The 18904-nt window shown below is 46.3% G+C and overlaps 1 protein-coding gene across 8 annotated transcripts in view; it reads right to left on the reverse strand.

The window, feature by feature from the left end:
- The window catches only part of Epac (Exchange protein directly activated by cAMP), a 296847-nt gene that overhangs the window by 135059 nt on the left and 142884 nt on the right, over positions 1-18904 (reverse strand). For all 8 annotated transcript variants that reach the window (XM_077657880.1, XM_077657879.1, XM_077657882.1 and 5 more), the window contains one exon: positions 14191-14251. In XM_077657880.1, the coding sequence (XP_077514006.1) occupies positions 14191-14251 (61 nt within the window). The remainder of the gene's footprint in view (positions 1-14190; positions 14252-18904) is intronic.

An 18904-nucleotide genomic window follows, 5' to 3' on the forward strand; every position in this document is an offset into this window, starting at 1 on the left:
TCTTTAACTGGCTTCGATATGTGATACGGAAAACGCAGTGCCGGACACGCCAAGATAACCAACGAACGGTTGTAGGAGGAGGAGGAATCAGGTGCACCTCTTAATCGCGTGGTGCCGCATTTCACTCAGTCTCTAGAGTGCTGCACGGAACAGGTAAGGAAAAGAACGCAGGCTGCGTCTTCAGGCCGACTGGCGCTCATGCATTTCAAATGCGTCGTCCCACTGTGCTCGAGCCATCTTTTGTTCCTCGCCAGTCGAGCGGACGCCGCGGCGTGTTTCTCTCGCCATTTACCGAATTCGTTTTGAGCCCCTTTGTCGGCTCTGTTTGTGACAGGAACCGATTTGTTACTCTTTTTCTGTTCCAGCCCGCAGTGCAAACGCCTGGAAACGAAACCAACAAAGAGCAGTCGGTATCGGTCGCACTCGCGCTTAATAACACAGCCCGTAAGATGATTTGTGTATCGAACTCGGATTAATAAAGAAGCCAGCTTTGAAAAGTATGAAAAGCTGTGAGAATAACGAGAGCTACAATAATTTATTCTCATTAGTAGGTCCGGGCAGAGCACCTGGAGAGAATATTTATTTCAAGCCTAGCATTGCCTCCAAGTTAACATGGCCCCCTCCACTACTGGTAGAAGCGAACGGAAAGGAAAAAAAAAATCCTTTAAAGAGCCGCCGTGAGCTTCCAGTGAGCCACGGTCAGTACCCATCTTTCTCAAGTGGACGTTGAGAGTGGCTGGTTTACATCGCCAGTGTTTGAAACCTCTCGACTCTTACCCTCCCCATTATCATTTGGCATATTACGATTGCGTACAACAGGTGTTAGAAGTGTCATAATATAAGCGACCCAGTAGGAAAGCCAACCCGTTGGCCAGCATATTCCTTACGAAGGGTGCACAATGTACGTTCCGCAATGCGAATTCCGAGGTAATGGCATTGGAGCCCTGCTACTCGTGAGAAATCTTTGAGCAGGCGACAAAACAAATGCGCAGGCTGTTCTCAGTAGTTAATTAACCCTTCAGCAGCGTTTCGACCCGTTTCCTTTAGCGTCAATATTCCCCACTGCACATACTGCGCAGGATACCCTAATGAAACCCACAGTTTGGGACTGCCCGCCGCTGCTCAAACCATCCTCAATCACCCTAGCCGTGGTTACAATTCCCGGCACAAAACGGCCCCGTTCGAGCACCGAGCAGTTTCACTGCGCCAACTGCCCTTCCCTGCACATACCACGAAGCTTAAAAATCCCCATGTGGTCGAAACTAATCCGATCCCTTTCACTAAGATGTACCCAGCATACGTTAAACCCGCATGCCATGGCGCTCCGCACCGCACCGCCGCACGCCACACGCCACACCACACCGTACTGTACAGCACAATCCGTGCCGTGCCTTTCCGAGTCGTACCGGATCGTGCTATGCCATGCCGTACCATGTCATGCTATGCCATGCTATGCTATGCTATGCTATGCTACGCTATGCTATGCTATGCTATGCTATGCTATGCTATGCTATGCTAAGCTACGCTACGCCTATGCCACGCCATGCCATGGTATGCTATGCTATGGTATGCTAAGCTGTGCTGTGCTGTGCCGCGCCGTGTCAGGCTGAGCTTGGCTGTGCCGCACCATACCATACCATACCATGCCATACCACCATAACATACCATACCATACCATACCATACCATACCATACCATACCATACCATACCTTATCATACCGGAAAGCTCTCAAAAAACGTCAGGGTTACCCTAGCTTCATAAGAGCGGCCTTGCGTTTTGCCCACTTCTTGCCTGCCCTACCATCTTGCAGCCCTCGCGTACTACCCCTCCATCCCTCAAACAAGAGACAACGCTTTCTATCTCCTCTAGGGCCAGAAAGTGAAGCGACCTTGCGCACAGCAGTGTGTATACACACTGCTTGATTCGCACGCCAGGGAAAAGGAAATAATTGCGAAAAGTTTATAACCCGAGGCGGTGAAAAAGCCGCGTTATTTTTCGGGTCGTTGGGCTACGCAGCCCCCTCCTGAATATTTAAAGACAGCAGGCAAGCCGACGTTCAGCTACAGCGTTCGGCGCTGACCAGTGGGCCGCACACTCCTGCCCCTCGTTATTCTCATTGCTATTACCGATGAACCGTAGGCTGATACTGCAACGTTCAGCCACGAATACATGCGTGCTATTAGCCAGTCTTCTGCAGTGGTGGAGGCAATTCCCCTTGAGCAGGAATACAGGGAAGCTCTTGCGTTATTCAGAAGGCAGCAGCCTTGCAGCTCTGCCGGCGTATACTGGACATTGCTGCCACACGCATATGTGATGGTCTTGCCTAGCAAAGCATTTGGCTTTTGACAGCGTGGCGCAGCAGATGTGGCACATGCGGAAGCTGCTTTGGTAATGATAGCACAGGCAGCGGAAAGACACGTGGAGAGACAAAAATGGGCATTTTTGCCCATTCTGCTGCACCCACACTCTAAACACGAATACGTCTATGTGGGCGTAGAAAGGGACTAAACTACCCTCCAGCGCACTCTCGTTTATAAAAGGGAATGCGGTAAAGGACATCGTACCCCCCTTTTACTCCTTTCTCTTTAGAGTGTATGGACTGCTTACTCCCATTGACGTGACATTATTTAGAAGTGGAGAAAGTTGTATAAGACTGAGGGAGGAAGCGTCTATGATACCGTGATTTCTGTGGTGTACCACGCCATCTAATCACAGACAAAGCTCAACTCCTCCGAGTAGTTTTTATTTTTATTTTTTAGCTGTTGGTGGATGATCACCGAAATATGACCGTCTATTGGTACAGCCTTAAAGGTAGACCAGACGGATGAGAAGTGTAACAGGCGAATTGAATGGAACCATAGAACTGTTTAAAGATTGCAAGGCAGATCATGCGTGTCAAAAGTAAGCATCGCAACTACCACGAGCATCATGACGGAGAAACTAAGTATCTCATATCTTACGTGACTACTGTAAGGCTTAACACATTAAGCAGTCGAGCAGCAGTAAAATGTATGAACCAACTATGCAAATAGAGCTGTAGCGAAGCTTTTCTGGCGATATTCCTTTTTTTTTCTTTCAACCCGTCCACCAACCCGTCTTTCTTTCAACCCGTCCCGTCCTATAGGCGTCCAACCGCCAAAAAAAAGTTCTGGTTACACTCCCACATATAGAGTCTGTTCTTTCAGTCGGTTACTGCAAACAGTCGAGTACAGGCTGACATTTTCGTTTCTTGCCTATAGAGGGCTACCTGCGATGCTTTCGCTCTACAGCGTGTGTGCCTGAATTGAACCACGCCAAGTAACGCGCTCTCAAGGAGATATCTGCAGCGCGAACAGGTGGCGCCATCTGTGCTGAGCTAGTGAAACCACTCGCTCAGCCGCAGCGCTCAAATGCCGTAGTGTTAGGTAGATCTGCAGGGAGCAAATAAACTTGAACTTTTTTTTTCCCCCGTGGCCAGTATTCGCGTTAGCTGGGGCCCTCTTGTGGTCACATCATGCGCGAAAGACAAAAGCTATGTTGGGAGCAATGAAAGGAAAGAAAAATGACATAACTATGTTGGGACCAATGAAAGGAAGGAAAAATGGCATGCCCAGTTCGCGTGAAGAAACAGGGGCTAAGACATTTAGAGCGTAATCCGCAACCGTAACTTACTTCACACAAAGTTACCACAACGTGCTATCGGGGACTAAATCATCTAGGACTAATATATGGACACAAATGCTGACAGCTCAGTTATTAGGCATTAGATCAAAGCCAAACATGCGAAGGTGATCGTCGGACTCAGGCGCTCCAATGTGGTGCAGTGAAAGCAAATGTTCGTTGAAAAGCGTGGCACCTATATGCGCCCACATCGCTTTTCCCGCGTCCAGGTGACTTTTGCCCCTGATGGTGCATCCACCGGCCGTTTATTGAAGGTGACTCTGCTGGATAAACGATATCTGTCCGACAGATCAAATAGAATCGAATCAAGTCAAATCAAATCAAGTTTATTTCTGCCTTGAAAAGGTACAGACAGCGGAGGCGCAGAAAAAGCTGTAAGATACAGCTTGACAAAGCCGCAGCCTCCTTTTGCTTGGCAGCGGCTTGACAGCAAACTTATAAAACAAAGGCAATTGGTTAACGTATTAACAGGTATACAATAATGAAAGTACAAAATAAAGTGAAACCGCATTATACGATACTGAATCGACATTCAAACTCGACAAACACAGATCGATCGCAAAGAAAAAGAATAAACATTCTACATGTCAACGTACATAGCAAGGAAGATAGCAAGATCGGATGTTAAATCTTGCTTATCTTTGTTTAGTGGCGTGAAGAACGCAGATGGACAGTTTTCTGGAGACGCTTAATTGAACCGAAACCCTGCATCGATGTTAATGTAACGGATCTCCTATTCCTATTCCATTCGAGTCTCATTCTTTACATCCTTCGTCACTTGTTCAAGCCACGCCCAGACTAAACTATCTCCAGAATCTGGCATCCGGCACGACACTCGGCAAGAATAGGATATAGAACCTAAACAAGTGGTCATACAGCGTGCCGTTTCTCCTTTTACTCGGTGTTTAAACTTTTCGCGCAAAGAGAAGAAGCAAAGAAGGAAAAAAAAAGAAATTCGAACGACAGATCGTGTAACGAAGTGTGAAGCCTCAAGGGGCATTTATATAAAGAACAACAGACACGTGTCACCCGCCTCGGGGAAAACGTTATTCAATTGGCTGTGTATGTATTTCTGGCGGGCACAGGGGAAGGAGTATAGTACAACACACTGAAGACAGCAAGCGGCTGCCGACGACGTGATTAAACGGGCGCAGAGAATCGAATATTTCCTCGGGGCTGTTTCCGCATCAGCGCAGACTCTTCTTTTCTGAGAAAAGGATCAGCGGTGGTGGCCGCTGTCAACGCTGCAAGAACCAAGAACAACTCGAAACGTTCGCCGAACAAGAAAAAAAAAGTAAATAGATATTAATGAAAACTACTACTGCGTCCAACGGCACCATTGTTTCCCCTCCATATGTTATTCTTAGGTTTTCTTCATTTTTTTTAGGCCTAGAGCAGAAATTTGAATTCTGTATAGTGAAGGGCTGGGCGAAGGGACTAGAGCGGCAATGTTTATGCTGAAGCATAACTGTTCAACGATACCGCATTGCTATGGGCAAAATGGAAACAGAAAAACATGAAAGGATTTCCGTCATAAGTAAAAGCGTACGCGGAAAGGAAGAAGGAAGGGCAAGAAGTAAAAAATGGATGATTCTGTTGGGAAAGTGGGATCTCCCCACCTGATGATCTTTAACCTGCACTGACATCGCACAGCCCGTGTGCTGTGCGATGTCAGTGCACGTTAACGATCCCCAGGTGGTCTAAATTAAACCGGAGCACTCCACTACGGCACCTCTTTCTTCCTTTCTTCTTCCACTCCCTCCTTTATCCCTTCCCTTACGGCGCGGTTCAGGTGTCCAACGATATATGAGAACGATACTGCGCCATTTCCTTTCCCCCAAAACCAATTATTATTATTATTATTATTATTATTATTATTATTATTATTATTATTATTATTATTATTATTATTATTATTATTAAAACATACCGGTGCACGCGCACCACTATTTTTTGTTTATACCCTTGCAACAACCCCCCCGCGGTGGCTCAGTGGTTAGGGCGCTCGGCTACTGATCCGGAGTTCCCGGGTTCGAACCCGAACGCGGCGGCTGCGTTTTTATGGAGGCAAAACGCTAAGGCGCCCGTGTGCTGTGCGATGTCAGTGCACGTTAAGGATCCCCAGGTGGTCGAAATTATTCCGGAGCCCTCCACTACGGCACCTCTTTCTTCCTTTCTTTCACTCTCTCCTTTATCCTTTCCCTTACGGCGCGGTTCAAGTGTCCAACGACATATGAGACAGATACTGTGCCATTTACTTTCCCCAAAAACCAATTATTATTATTACCCTTGCAACACCTGTAGCTTTGCGACTGTTTCAATCAATCAATTAATCAATCGATAAAATGTCACCTGTCCGTCGATATGCATATATGACTAGCTGTCCATGTTCTATACATTCATTGAGCGCGCCAGTGGCGTATACGCATCGCCCTCGCCGTAAGAAGGCCACGGCCCGTCGCATTATTTGGCGTACTCACTCGTCAGCTTTATACCGCTTTATACCTTCTGTAGCTTCTTCGGTCCTCTAACTTATGATTACTAGAGGCCGGTTCTTAGAACTAAGCGCGCCACAAGGCCTTCGCTGCCTATATCATCCATGCGCTACGCGAAATTTGCGTTGACGCTACTTCATTTCATGGGCTTGTCTTCGGTTCTTACAGGCGGCCCGAATAATTTCTACATCGATGAAGACACGCAGAGAAAGGGGTCCTATGATTTGTGTGTGTGCGACTCGCCCGTTCCGTTCAGCGCGTGTCTTCGTCGATGCTCAAATTATGCGACGAGCGCGAATATCCAAGCACGCTTATTCTATAGGAAGCCGCGCCGCGCAATACGTGTTTTCAATCACAGATGGCGCTTCTGTCCGTTACGTTACCGTTACCACAGTGATACAAAGGGGAGGCTACTAAATATCTTTCGACTCATCTATCCCTTATGGACGAAAGACTAAGACGGGCGCACCGAATGGCAGATTTTAGCATTTGCACCATGAAATGGCGTAGCTGTCCATTGGTGTTGTGATTTGTCTTAGTGCTCTACAACGGTGCATCGCAAGAGAAAACAGAGAAGTGCAAAGCGCGGCCGCTCTGTATTGGGTACTTCTAGCTTGTCTTTCTTTCTTTCTTCTTTTTTTTGGAAAGCTCCTGTTAAGAATGGATCATCGAGTGACTTAAATAACTACGTTTCTAAGATGCCGCAGAACAATAAATAAAAAAAGAAAGTCCAAAAGCCCTAAAAGAACGGGATGACTCTAGGCTAATTCCACTCGGATTTGACCTTTTTCCTTCTTTACCATGAACGCGAGCATTGCTGAGCCGGCTTCGCTAGCAGGAAAAATATGGATTAAAAAAATCGTGTACTATCGGAAGCAGGGCTAATTGAAGAAACAGAGATAGAGGATTACGACATATCCTAGCTCTCAAGACTTCCAGAACCAAAAATAGCTTCATGAGACACGCCTGCAAAGGAAAACAAATTTCCTCCTCTCGTGGTCTAAACTTGCAGGTTGGAATTTACAGGATCACTGAGCTGGCAACGAACAACATGGACAGTCGGCACCTAGACAGTTTTTAGTTCCCCTTAAGCCTTGAACAAATGATAGTTTGCACCTCATCGTGTCCGCTTTGTTTTCCACACTCTCCGCGCCGTTGTACAACCTCAGAGGAAACACGCATTGAAGCTGACCAACTAGTTCGACTTCAAGCATTGTTCACACGGAAAGATGGGTGGTTGAAATTAAAATGAGGACTCTGCAGCTAGCTATGGAAGGCATAATGATAGGATAATGTTATGAGACTCTAAGAATTAAAGCACAGTTAGAGAACAAAACTGAGTTAATCATCATCCTGATCATCATCATCAGTGAAAGTACATCCACAGCAGGACAAATGCCTCTAACAGGTCTCCGATCACCTTGTATTTAATGGTATCCCAGCTGAAATCAAGAATAGGAGATGGATATGAGTCGAACACGTAACTTGGAGAGCAGATAAGCGATGTTCCCGTTAAAGCACGGAGTGCAATCAAGAAGAAGAAAATGGTAAAAGGGACACTGCTGAATCAGATCGGGAGATAAGATTAGAGTATTTGTGGCGATAGCTCGGCCGAGGTTCGGGCAGGACTGAGCTGACTGGAGGTCAGCGGCTGACACTATTGTCGAAGAGGCCTCAGCCGGGCTGATGATGATGATTGTGGTGGTTGGGTTGAAACATATGACCGCTACTCTATTAGGTGAGAGTCAAAGCGCAGCCAAGCCAGGATATAAATACAAGCATAAAGGTGTTCCCCTGAACGTGTCCGGCAAAACCAGACGCAAGGTTTTGCCGTGTCGAACTTTTAAATCGAAAAGGCTTTCACAAGCCGTCGTGATCGGCGCGGCGTTCCAGAGTGAGAAGGTCGGGCAAAATCGTGGACGCCGGCGCCCGCTTCGCATCTTCTTCACCGCGACGAGGAGGTGCTCTCTGACGCAGCTTAAACGGATTACTCCGTTTCGGAGAGCCGCGCGCAGGCAGCTCGCAGCGCGAGTCCCTCGCCGGACCAAGGTGCGGAACTTAATCCGCGTGCCGACGCGCGAAACAGGCGCGAAATTCCTGCCCACGCGGCGTTACCAGTCTCCACAACGGTACAGTCCAACTTCTCCCTCTCTCTCTCTCTTCTTTAGCCTCCCCCCCCCCCCCCCCTCTCTACCTGTCTCTCGGAAATCGGGCGAAAACTCGCGGTGAAAATGCGCTTCGCGCACTTTTCCCGGCGAGGCGGGGCAGCGGTCATCCCGAGATAAGTTCGAGATCCGCGACTGGTAATCCTCGCCGGAGACTCAATTTCGGCGGGGCGTTATTCATATGCACGCAGGTGCTGAGCGCGTCGAGCACTGATGCGCATAAACCTGTTTGCCCTTGATGCGAGTGGCGGTGCTTTCGAGAAGCATTCATCTGAGACGCCGACTAGTCACCCTTTCGTGGCACTGTGCTCAGTGGTGTACACACGCTGCGGTGTAGAGAGACGACGTTGCACTTGCGGACGCGAGCGCCTAAGCCTCGGTCCGCTGGCCACAACTGCCTGCCTCATGAAAGCTCGAAGCCAAGCGAACCCTGTGGTCGGGCCAGCGCTTAGATTTGCGAATATATTAGGACAGGCAATCTTACGAAACTACCTTACAAGCCCTTAAGTAGGAAATCTACCAGATAAGCCTGCAGCTGAGACGTCGGGACGAGGCTATCTTCTATAGTTCAAGATCGACAGCCGTGATCAGGCTTTCTGTCCAGCGCTGAAAGTGCTCCTTACATTGAAATCTCTTGCATTGCATTGTACGTGCTTCAACAGACTCAAGGCAATAGCGTTCTTCGTACCGCAGCGCTGGCCTAGTGATCTAAACATCCGCCTTGCATACGGGAGGTGCGGGGTTCGATCCCCAGTGCCGCCGGGTACCCACCAGTGATACAATGGGTACAAGCTTCCCGCTGGCCTGGTGCTCGGCTTATCTGCGGTGAGATGCTTAGAAAATGCGTCTTAGCCCCACCTTGAGTAGTCGAAATACACCTTGTGCCATGGCGCTCTTTGGCCATAGATGCCCTTGCGTCATAAAAATCTATAATCATCAGCACTAGCGTTATTCGTGTTACCACGCGCTGTTCACGCTAGCGATAATCATATACTTTTCATCATCGAAATGAACCGCAGCACTCTCCCCGCGCACTCGCGCCCATACACGCACTAAAGAAGAAACATATTTTAAAATATTTAACACACACGAAAGCTACCGCAGCTGAAAACTTGCGAGGTCATATTACGTGGAGACATTTATCCACTAATGTGATAGGCGACGTTTATACAACACTCGTAATACCCAGTCGGTGAAACGACAACGCTTAACGAGGAGGCGATTGTCCTGACCCGTAGAGTATCTGTTACGGGTCCAAGTTGGACTTATTTTTGGAAATGTGGCGGAGAGTTTGACGGATGCTTCACTCCCGCCACCGGTTGGCCCGGTATTGCACTACCTCCGGGATCGGCCTTGTCTTTAGCGCGTCTTTACTATCCTGTCTTTTTATCCCATCTTTGAACTCTCCTACTATCAGCACGTGGTAGAGATTGTGGCTCGGCCTGTGCACTTTCCTTCCTTTCTTCATTCCTGGCAGCAACAGACAGACAGACAGACGCTTACCGAAAAACAATGAGAGGCCTCTAATCGTAGAATTCTTATGACTTTCGGGCCTTTGTGACAGGGGCGTAGTTTTCAAAAAATGTCCAAGAACGAGCAGCTGCTTTTATATGGGGAAAACAAATGTTAGATTCTCGTTACAACAACCTAATTATCACGTCTCCGAAGTGTGTCGCGTAAAAATGTTCTTCGTTCATTGTTTCGCATGTTTATATAGGTGTGCACCGCCCTTGTGACTTTGTAACACCAGGTATCCGATGCGGTTAATTAAAGTTAAAAGCAAGACAACCGTATTTTCGTGTCAGAGACAGCATGCCGGAAATAAACTTAAAGGAGCGAACGAACTTGACTTTTTCGTAATTACGGCTTGCTTCTTGGCGTGGTAGGAGAAAGGAGTGGAATAAAAAATAAAAAATAAAAAACAAATGTGTTAAGACATAAGCATATGATTTTGGCCGAATTAAGAGAGAAGTCCCTTTAAAAAAAACGCCGGATACATACTCTGAGATAAGAGAACGCACTGCACATGAAATGGACAGTAACATAGTAACGGAGCTCGTGTGCGCACGATAATGACAACGGGAAAGCTAACATATCTTTACACAGTATGTAGCAACGTCCATCAGTATTAACGACCAACATAGTTCAGTGGTACAGGCACGTGGGCTGTATCTAAAAAAAAAGAATGAATAAAAACTAATATAAAACATACAGTTGAGGGCACTGTCATGCGCCGCCCGGCGTTATATAAGGACGAAAAAAGTAAAAAAAGTATATAGTTTTTCACAGAATCGAATACGCGTCGGGACAAAAGAAAAATGTCTCTGTATAGTCCGTGCAACCTGCTGCCCTGACAGTTCAGCTCGCCCAATGGGTTTTAAACTCCGGCTAGCTAAATTTAGAAGTCCCCATAACGAGAAAACCCGAAGTTCCACAGAAAAAAAAAAAGATAAGATCGTGCTCAAAAAGGCAAGAGCGCGTCCATTACTGGGAGCCTCAGTCGCAGGAAAGGAACGCAAAAAAAAATGCGGGAACAGACAGCTTGAACTGAAGACGCAGAACGTCCCACGCGTGCTCAGCAGGGCAGCGAGGGATTATAATAGGCGGCTACGAAATCTCCGCGTTTCGAACCGCCGGGGACGTTCCCACGGGTCTGGCAGGCCGACAGGGCGGGGATGTTTCGCAAATCCTCCGGAACCTCTACTTTTGGACGTGACGTCTTCGTTATTGTTTCCAGCGCAGCCAGTGAGTCGCGGTTAAACCTTTTGCATATATATATATATATATATATATATATATATATATATATATATATATATATATATATATATATATATATATATATATATATATATATATATAAATGAATGCTGAGTCTGGTTCCACCAATCGCTTTCTAAGAGCAAGCGCATTTGTGCTCGCGACGGTATTTCGTAAGTTCTCCCAGGCACAACGCCCGCAGCCCCTACAAGAGCTGAAACACTTCTTTTCTGACAGCACGCTTCCCATTATGCGCATGCGCTACGTGCGACATTTCAGGCTGAAAAAACTGTCTCGGATCTTTTTCGGAATACAAGGCTGCGGTGGTGCGGTTTTAGGTCAGTCCGTACGCAAGTGGCTTCGCTTATCTCAAAGACTGCGGAAAGCTAGAAACGAAAGGCGCGTGAAATGTTGCCAAGTTTGGAATCATGCGCTCCGCGTTTTGCTTTGTACAATTCTAGAAGGCCATGTTCCATAGTTAGAGCCCCAACGACATTATTGAACGTATTCAGCCCGGCAGGAGCAAGGCTATACCGCTGTGCTGTCGTTTCATCTCAGGTAGCGATCCTGGTCACGCCGTTTTTGTTTCGTGCTGCTATTTTCGTATGGGCCTGCGTCCTGCATATACATAGAAAGATGTCAGGAGTGGCTAGCCTCTAACAAAGATGCAAGACATTCTTAAACAGACGACTGAATATAAGAACTTCACATGTAACGGAGAATAAAGAATATCGGCGTCTCGATATGTTTGTGTGTTTTTCAGCACATAGAAAACAGCCAATTTCTGCTTCCACTTTCAGCACCTTCCCTTAGTTTTTCTTAGCCGTAAGTGTATCTTCAGCCAACAACGTACAAAGTAAGGACTCATATTAGTACGTCCAATAGGCGTTTAATGCCGCCTTTTATGTTCTCCCCCTTTTGTTTCTTGCTTTAATTTAACCCTTGCCGCACTGCTCTCCTTCCGTCTCTATCTCCCAAATTCCCTTTCCCACGCAGAGTAGCATGCCAGCGGTTTTTTAATGGCGGCCAAATTCTCTGCTTTTTCATTAAAGGGTTTCTCTCTCTCTCTCTCTCTCTCTCTCTCTCTCTCTCTCTCACACACACACACACACACACACACACACACACACACACACACACACACACACACACACACACGCACGCACACACACACACACACACACACACACACACACACACACACACACACACACACACACACACACACACACACACACACACACACACACACACACACACACACACACACACATTAGCACATCCTGGTCTCCTCTTTGTTTAAGTGATTAAGTGATATACGGGCAGGTGACGAATGCTAAACGAATGCTAGATGATGTCTGACCACTTCATCTGCTTAAGTTTGGCCCGTAACTTATGCACTCCTTTAAGGCTGATCTTGCCTAGATAAGACATGTGTATCGTGAATGATAACGAGCCACTGATACCACTAACTGACATTTGTGTAATACGCTATCCAAGAGCTGACACTATCGCGAATGCACGCACCACTCCTAAAATTCATACGAGCCGACCAGCTCACCTTGCCATTTTTTTACTAGGGTTTCTGCCTCACTTGGACCTCACGTTTCTTTAATGTGAAATCAGTGCATCCGCTCGTTAGGAATTCTTCGGTAAAGGAACCGACATGTGACCAAAACGCGTCGTGAGATAATGATAAAATCAAAACCAAACAAAAACAAACTGTCTCATTGTAAGAATCGATGCCTGAAATCTCGAATAGACGAGGATTTATCATTTTATTCTGAAATAAAAAAAATATCATAAAACAAGCTGATGTGACATCGTGCAGTGAAACCTTGTCGTTATCGGCGCATCCCATCCCGTAACCTCGTCTTGGTAAAATACTACATAGGCTGCATGTTGTGTGCAAATGTTTTTGTTCCTTAAGAAATATTCGCCGCATTTTATTATAGTTACGTTTCTCGAGTTCGCCCTTGAATAAAAAGCGGCGCCCCTTCACATCGCCGATGAAGTGTTTTTATTTTGGTAACTAGATGGCGCCACAGAGTTTTCTTTATGTTCTTGCTTGTTTGAATCGCTAACCACAGTCACCTGAAAGTGTCGTCGACGAGGAGTTTGTCACTGTGCCATACTGGGTATGGAAACTCAAATAAACTCTCTTGTATACTAAAGCTGCCTGGTTACTGTCTGGTGGCTGAAACTGTATTAATTCTTACCTCATCAGTTATGCCGGCGCCCAATCGCTAGGGCTCTCGCTGACCATGGTTTCCAGCCTCGGGATACCTAAAATCTGGCGCATACACTGATCGAAAAATTCTTGGTAAATATCTTCTACGAGGTTTATAGCTATACAATGTCTGAGTTGGACACCTTGAACACCCTGTTTTCCACTTTGCCGAAAAAAAAGGGGTCTTTAAAAATAAATTCTCGTTATCTATCAGGATTCCGTGGCCCTCCACTACGACACCTCTTTCTTATTTCACTCCCTCCTTTATCCCCTCCCTTACGGCGCAGTTCAGGTATCCAACGATATATGAGACAAATGCTGCGCCATTTCCTTTCCCCAAAAAACCAATTATTATTATGTTATCTATCAGAACTCTTCAGATACACGAAGTATGTTAAAGGTAAAACGCTTACCGCTAGATGTTCGCATCAGTCACACGCACGGCCTTGATCAAAAACCATGCCACATTACTCGGGTTCAAACTGTTTAGCGCGGGCACTTTGCCACCCTTATAGCTGTAAATATACATTTCGAGACCTTATGGACTAAGCGTAGAGGTGCGCCAAGTATTGCACCATATGACTCAAAAGCAAACTAGGTGGCTGAAGGAATTTGCAGACAAGTTTCCGTTACAAACGCGCGTCAAGGCGCATGAAGCCGGCGATGGAGGCCGGGCAAGATCACTGGCTGAAAAAGGTGACCGCAAGTATCAGCGTCCACGCATTCGTTGTAAAGCAAAACGAGAAGTCTCGCCGCAACAGAAATTGACGCCAACGGAACCCGCGCGCTTTCGCGTGTATCTCTCACGAGGTGTGTCTCTGGGCTGGACTCGTCGTGGTCGACGCTGTATAAAACAAGACAGTACAAACCAGACTCACCCGATATGCTGCGAAGGGTGCTCAGCGGCGACACGATGTCCTCCATGAGGTGCCGGTTGCGCTGCACGGAAGGAGGGGAGGAGGACACATTTAGTATCACCGATAAGTAAAGCACTTTCATATCCAGATTATCATGGTTACGCGCACGATTAGTAATATTTCGCATTGAGAGAGGTGTCACAAATATTTTTCGTAAGTCGTATTTGCGTCTAATTATTTTGCACAGTCAGCTATGCCCTCTTTGGGGCTTTTTTTCTTTTCTTCGAGATAGGCGAGTACTGGCCGGAAGCGGTTATATACTTTCCTCATGGTTGAACCGCCGCGGTGGCTCAGTGGTTAGGGCGCTCGGATACTGATCCGGAGTTCCCGGGTTCGAACCCGACCGCGGCGGCTGCAAAACGCAAAGGCGCCCGTGTGCTGTGCGATGTCAGTGCACGTTAAAGATCCCCAGGTGGTCGAAATTATTCCGGAGCCCTCCACTACGGCACCTCTATCATCCTTTCTTCTTTCACTCCCTCCTTTATCCCTTCCCTTAAGGCGCGGTTCAGGTGTCCGCCGATATATGAGACAGATACTGCGCCATTCCCTCCCCGCCAAAAAAACAATTATTATTATTATTATTATTATTATTATTATTATTATTATTATTATTATTATTATTATTATTATTATTATTATTATTATTATTATTATTATTATTATTATTACTTTCCCCATGGAGCATATTGGTAAATCGCTATTCATGATCTTGACCCGAAAGACGCGGGTTCGATCCCGGCCGCGGCGGTCGAATTTCGATGGAGGCGAAATTCTAGAGGCCGGTGTATTGTGCGATGTCAGTACACGTTAAAGAATCTCAGGTAGTCGAAATTTCTGAAGCCCTTCACTACGGCATTCCTCATAGTCTGAATCACTTTGGGACGTTAAACCCCATAAAGCAAAACAATCTATTCATGATCTGAGAGTACTAGTTAGGTCAGGACGCAGCTCTGATCATGAGACGTGCCACTTATTCAGTGCAAAATACAAGAGTAGCACTGCTTCTAGCGAATATAAGCTAACTGATTCTAGCAATTATAGAAGACTCTATTCATTCTTCAGTGGTAACCTTTAATTTAGCACCACTCGGTTCAAAATGAATGCGCCTTGCTGTTCGCCTGCGGAAGGGTTACGGATTTGCTGTTATGTTCGTACATTTCCTAGCAGAAAGTCTTCAAAACATCCCAGAGTGATACGAATTTGGCCTGTGAGAAGAAAGTGGTACTAAGCTGTAAAGTATCTTTGAGTGCATAACTCTTTTCACAAAAGGCATAGAATTTGTTTTAGATCTATAGAAACAGTGTTTCAGAGTGAAAACAGTTTGCGCAGCACTTTAATTTACCTTCGTCCACTTCATCGTGCTGTTGTGCTCGATACACGAAACACATAAACATAAATGACATTTATATGATCTTTGTTTCCCTCGTGTCGCAGTTGCGCAGGTTCATCGCTTTGCGATGACACCTTTCGCTCATAATAGTTTCTCAAGCACTAACTCTGTCAAGCCACATATGACTTATAAAAGAAAATATTTTTCGCCCTAAATACAACATCCAGGCTTCAAGGAAGTCAATTCGTCAGTTTTCCAATGAGAAATTTCCATACCTATTTCTTCTACGTGTGCAAACATAATTCCTTGCAAATTGTCAAAATATTTAGAAACTGCAATATGAAAACACTCTGATTTATGATATTACGTCCTAGAAATCGCGCAATCACTTTGCGTTTTCCAAGATGTACATATCACAATACATCCCCCCCCCCCTCCAAAAAAAAAAAAAGAGACGTCAGTACTAACGGCAAAATCTGCCAGCAAATAAATGACGGAAGTGCTACCAAGCTCACTATTTCATCAAATATTTTTTGCTATCTTCACTATTTGACACTAAAATCGCGCCATTTGCAAGGTGCTAAATTCGCCCGAAACAAAGAAATTAGAGCTAACTACAGCAAACACTGAAATAAAGCTGGGAGTCCAAATGGAGACATTTGTGCAAAGTGCCTTCCTGAAATTCGCTTTCCCTACTGCTGCGTGTACCAATATATAACACTGCTGACTGTATATTCTGGCGCACTGATTCCCCGTTTGTTCGTTTTTTTTTGCTTTACCTTTGCACACCTTTATAACTCTTATTCTTCAAACCGTGGTGTGCGAGACCGTACTGCAGTTCAAAAACTAGTCAGATCATGTCTATAAGCCTTCTCTATACAAGTCACTTCAAGCACGGTACATCTATATAATTGGTTTTTGGGGAAAGGAAATGACACAGTATCTGTCTCATATATCGTTGGACATCTGAACCGCGCCGTAAGATAATGGATAAAGGAGGGAGTGAAAGAAGAAACGAAGAAAGAGGTGCCGTAGTGGAGGGCTCCGGAATAATTTCGACCACCTGGGGATCTTTAGCGTGCACGGACATAGCACAGCACACGGGCGCCTTAGCGCTTTTACTCCATAAAAACGCAGCCGCCGCGGTCGGGTTCGAACCCTGGAACTCCGGATGAGTAGCCGAGCGCCCTTGACCACTGAGCCACCGCGGCGGGTGCTTACGAAAATCAAAATTGGTTTTTAGGGAAAGGAAATGGCGCAGTATCTGTCTCATATATCGGCGGACACCTGAACTGCGCCGTAAGGGAAGGGATAAAGGAGGGAGTAAAAGAAGAAAGGAAGAGGTGCCGTAGTGGAGGGCTCCGGAATAATTTCGACCACCTGGGGATCTTCAACGTGCACTGACATCGCACAGCACACGGGCGCCTTAGCGTTTTTCCTCCATAAAAACGCAGCCGCCGCGGTCGGGTTCGAACCCGGGAACTCCGGATCAGTAGCCGAGCCGCAGGCAGTAGGAAGAGGCTGCCATTCCGCGAAACTTTCGAAGGAAGAATAAAACGGAGAGCGCCACTGTCCAACAAACGGCTACGCATTCGAAGTGGAAACAAGCGAGAACGCCATGACGGCCATGCTGCCAAAAACACTCGCCTCCGCACTATACAGAAGCATGTTTTGTCTTTTGTTCAAGCGCCGCCTTCAGCAATAAAAACAAATAGAAGAGCAAAAAATATCGTCAGCGAGAAACAAACCCCATTACACTTTGGGCAAGGCCGGTTCTCAAATGCGCTCGACCGAAAGAGATGGGACTTGGCGAAAAAAATTTTGAACAAACAAACCGCATCGGAAAATCGCATGGCCACCGCGCATACCCGATGCTAACGCTATTGGACGGGTCGACAATTCTATGTTGTCCAATGCAATCTAGGAAATTTGTTTTCTTTCAAGTGTGCACTGAGCGTGCGAATAGTGTTATTTCAGCTGACTATAGCTATACCGGAACAGCAAGATTCTGTCTTTTTGTTCTCATCACAGCCTAAGACAACGGCGGGAGCACTCTGTCCATCCAAAAAAGATCACAAAGATTTTCGAAATCAACAAAGAACAGTTCTTTTGTCTGAGACGTGACTGCCAAAAAGGTTAAATCTAAAGAACGAGAAAATCAGGAAAGGAAGGAATTGTGTTGACAATAAAAAAAAAAACGCACGCAGGTGCATACCGACAGTTGCACACACAGACGCGAAGACACGAACACTCAAGCACCGAAAGGATGATGCAGGAGCTAGGAAAAAAGAAAAGGATTATATTACGATGACTCATCGACATTCCATTAGAAGGCCAGCAGGGTTTCACCAAGAATGCACTGTCTGCATATTCAAGACCAGTCGGCTTCGTGACAAGACCGATAAAAACGTGGCTACGTTTCCTCACCTGCCATTTCTTTTTTTTTTTTACTTTCTGACAGGATCTGAAAATGCGCTGACTTGTCTGTTTTCTTTCATTGATTAGGTTTTTTCTCCTGATTTTAATTTGGTTTCGTATTCTCCCTTCAATTCATTTGATTTCACAGAATAACTAAGGAAGAACATTAGAATAGTAGAAAAGAAAAAGCCTTGCCAGCCAACCACGGCCACTTCAGAAAAAAAATTAAGGACGATTTCGATTCTCCCTAATGCGAAATTTGAGCGCCGTTCTGTCGGTGTCTCAGGCTCTGTAGATCCATTGGTTTCCTTTGCTGGGTCGTCGGCACGTCTTGCGACGATGTGAGTTCTATAGTTAGTATTAGTTGAACAAGACGATCATGTGCAACGCACTACACGCGAGAATGTGTAGATCAGTTGGATAGCAGTATTAGTAGAATACGACGACAATATGCAATGCACAGAACGAGAGTGTGTTGCAGCTGGCGTGACGACAAGGCGTGATTTGCCGCGGCGGTGGCCTAGTGCACTCGTGTAGTGGTCAGCAAAGCTGATCTGTTCGCGGCGGCGCAGGTTCGAATCCCTGTCAAGGCCATGTTTATTTTTATTTATTTATTTTACCCGCCGCGGTGGCTCAGTTGTTAGGGCGCTCGACTACTGATCCGGAGTTCCTGGGTTCGAACCCGACCGCGGCGGCTGCGTTTTTATGGAGGAAAAACGCTAAGGCGCTCGTGTGCTGTGCGATGTCAGTGCACGTTAAAGATCCCCAGGTGGTCGAAATTATCCCGGAGCCCTCCACTACGGCACCCCTTTCTTCTTTCACTCCCTCCTTTCCCCTTCCCTTATGGCGCGGTTCAGGTGTCCAATGATATATGAGACACATACTGCGCCATTTCCTTTCCCCCAAAAACCCATTATTATTATTATT

Source organism: Amblyomma americanum, chromosome 3, assembly GCF_052857255.1.
Source record: "Amblyomma americanum isolate KBUSLIRL-KWMA chromosome 3, ASM5285725v1, whole genome shotgun sequence".
NCBI lineage: Eukaryota > Metazoa > Arthropoda > Arachnida > Ixodida > Ixodidae > Amblyomma > Amblyomma americanum.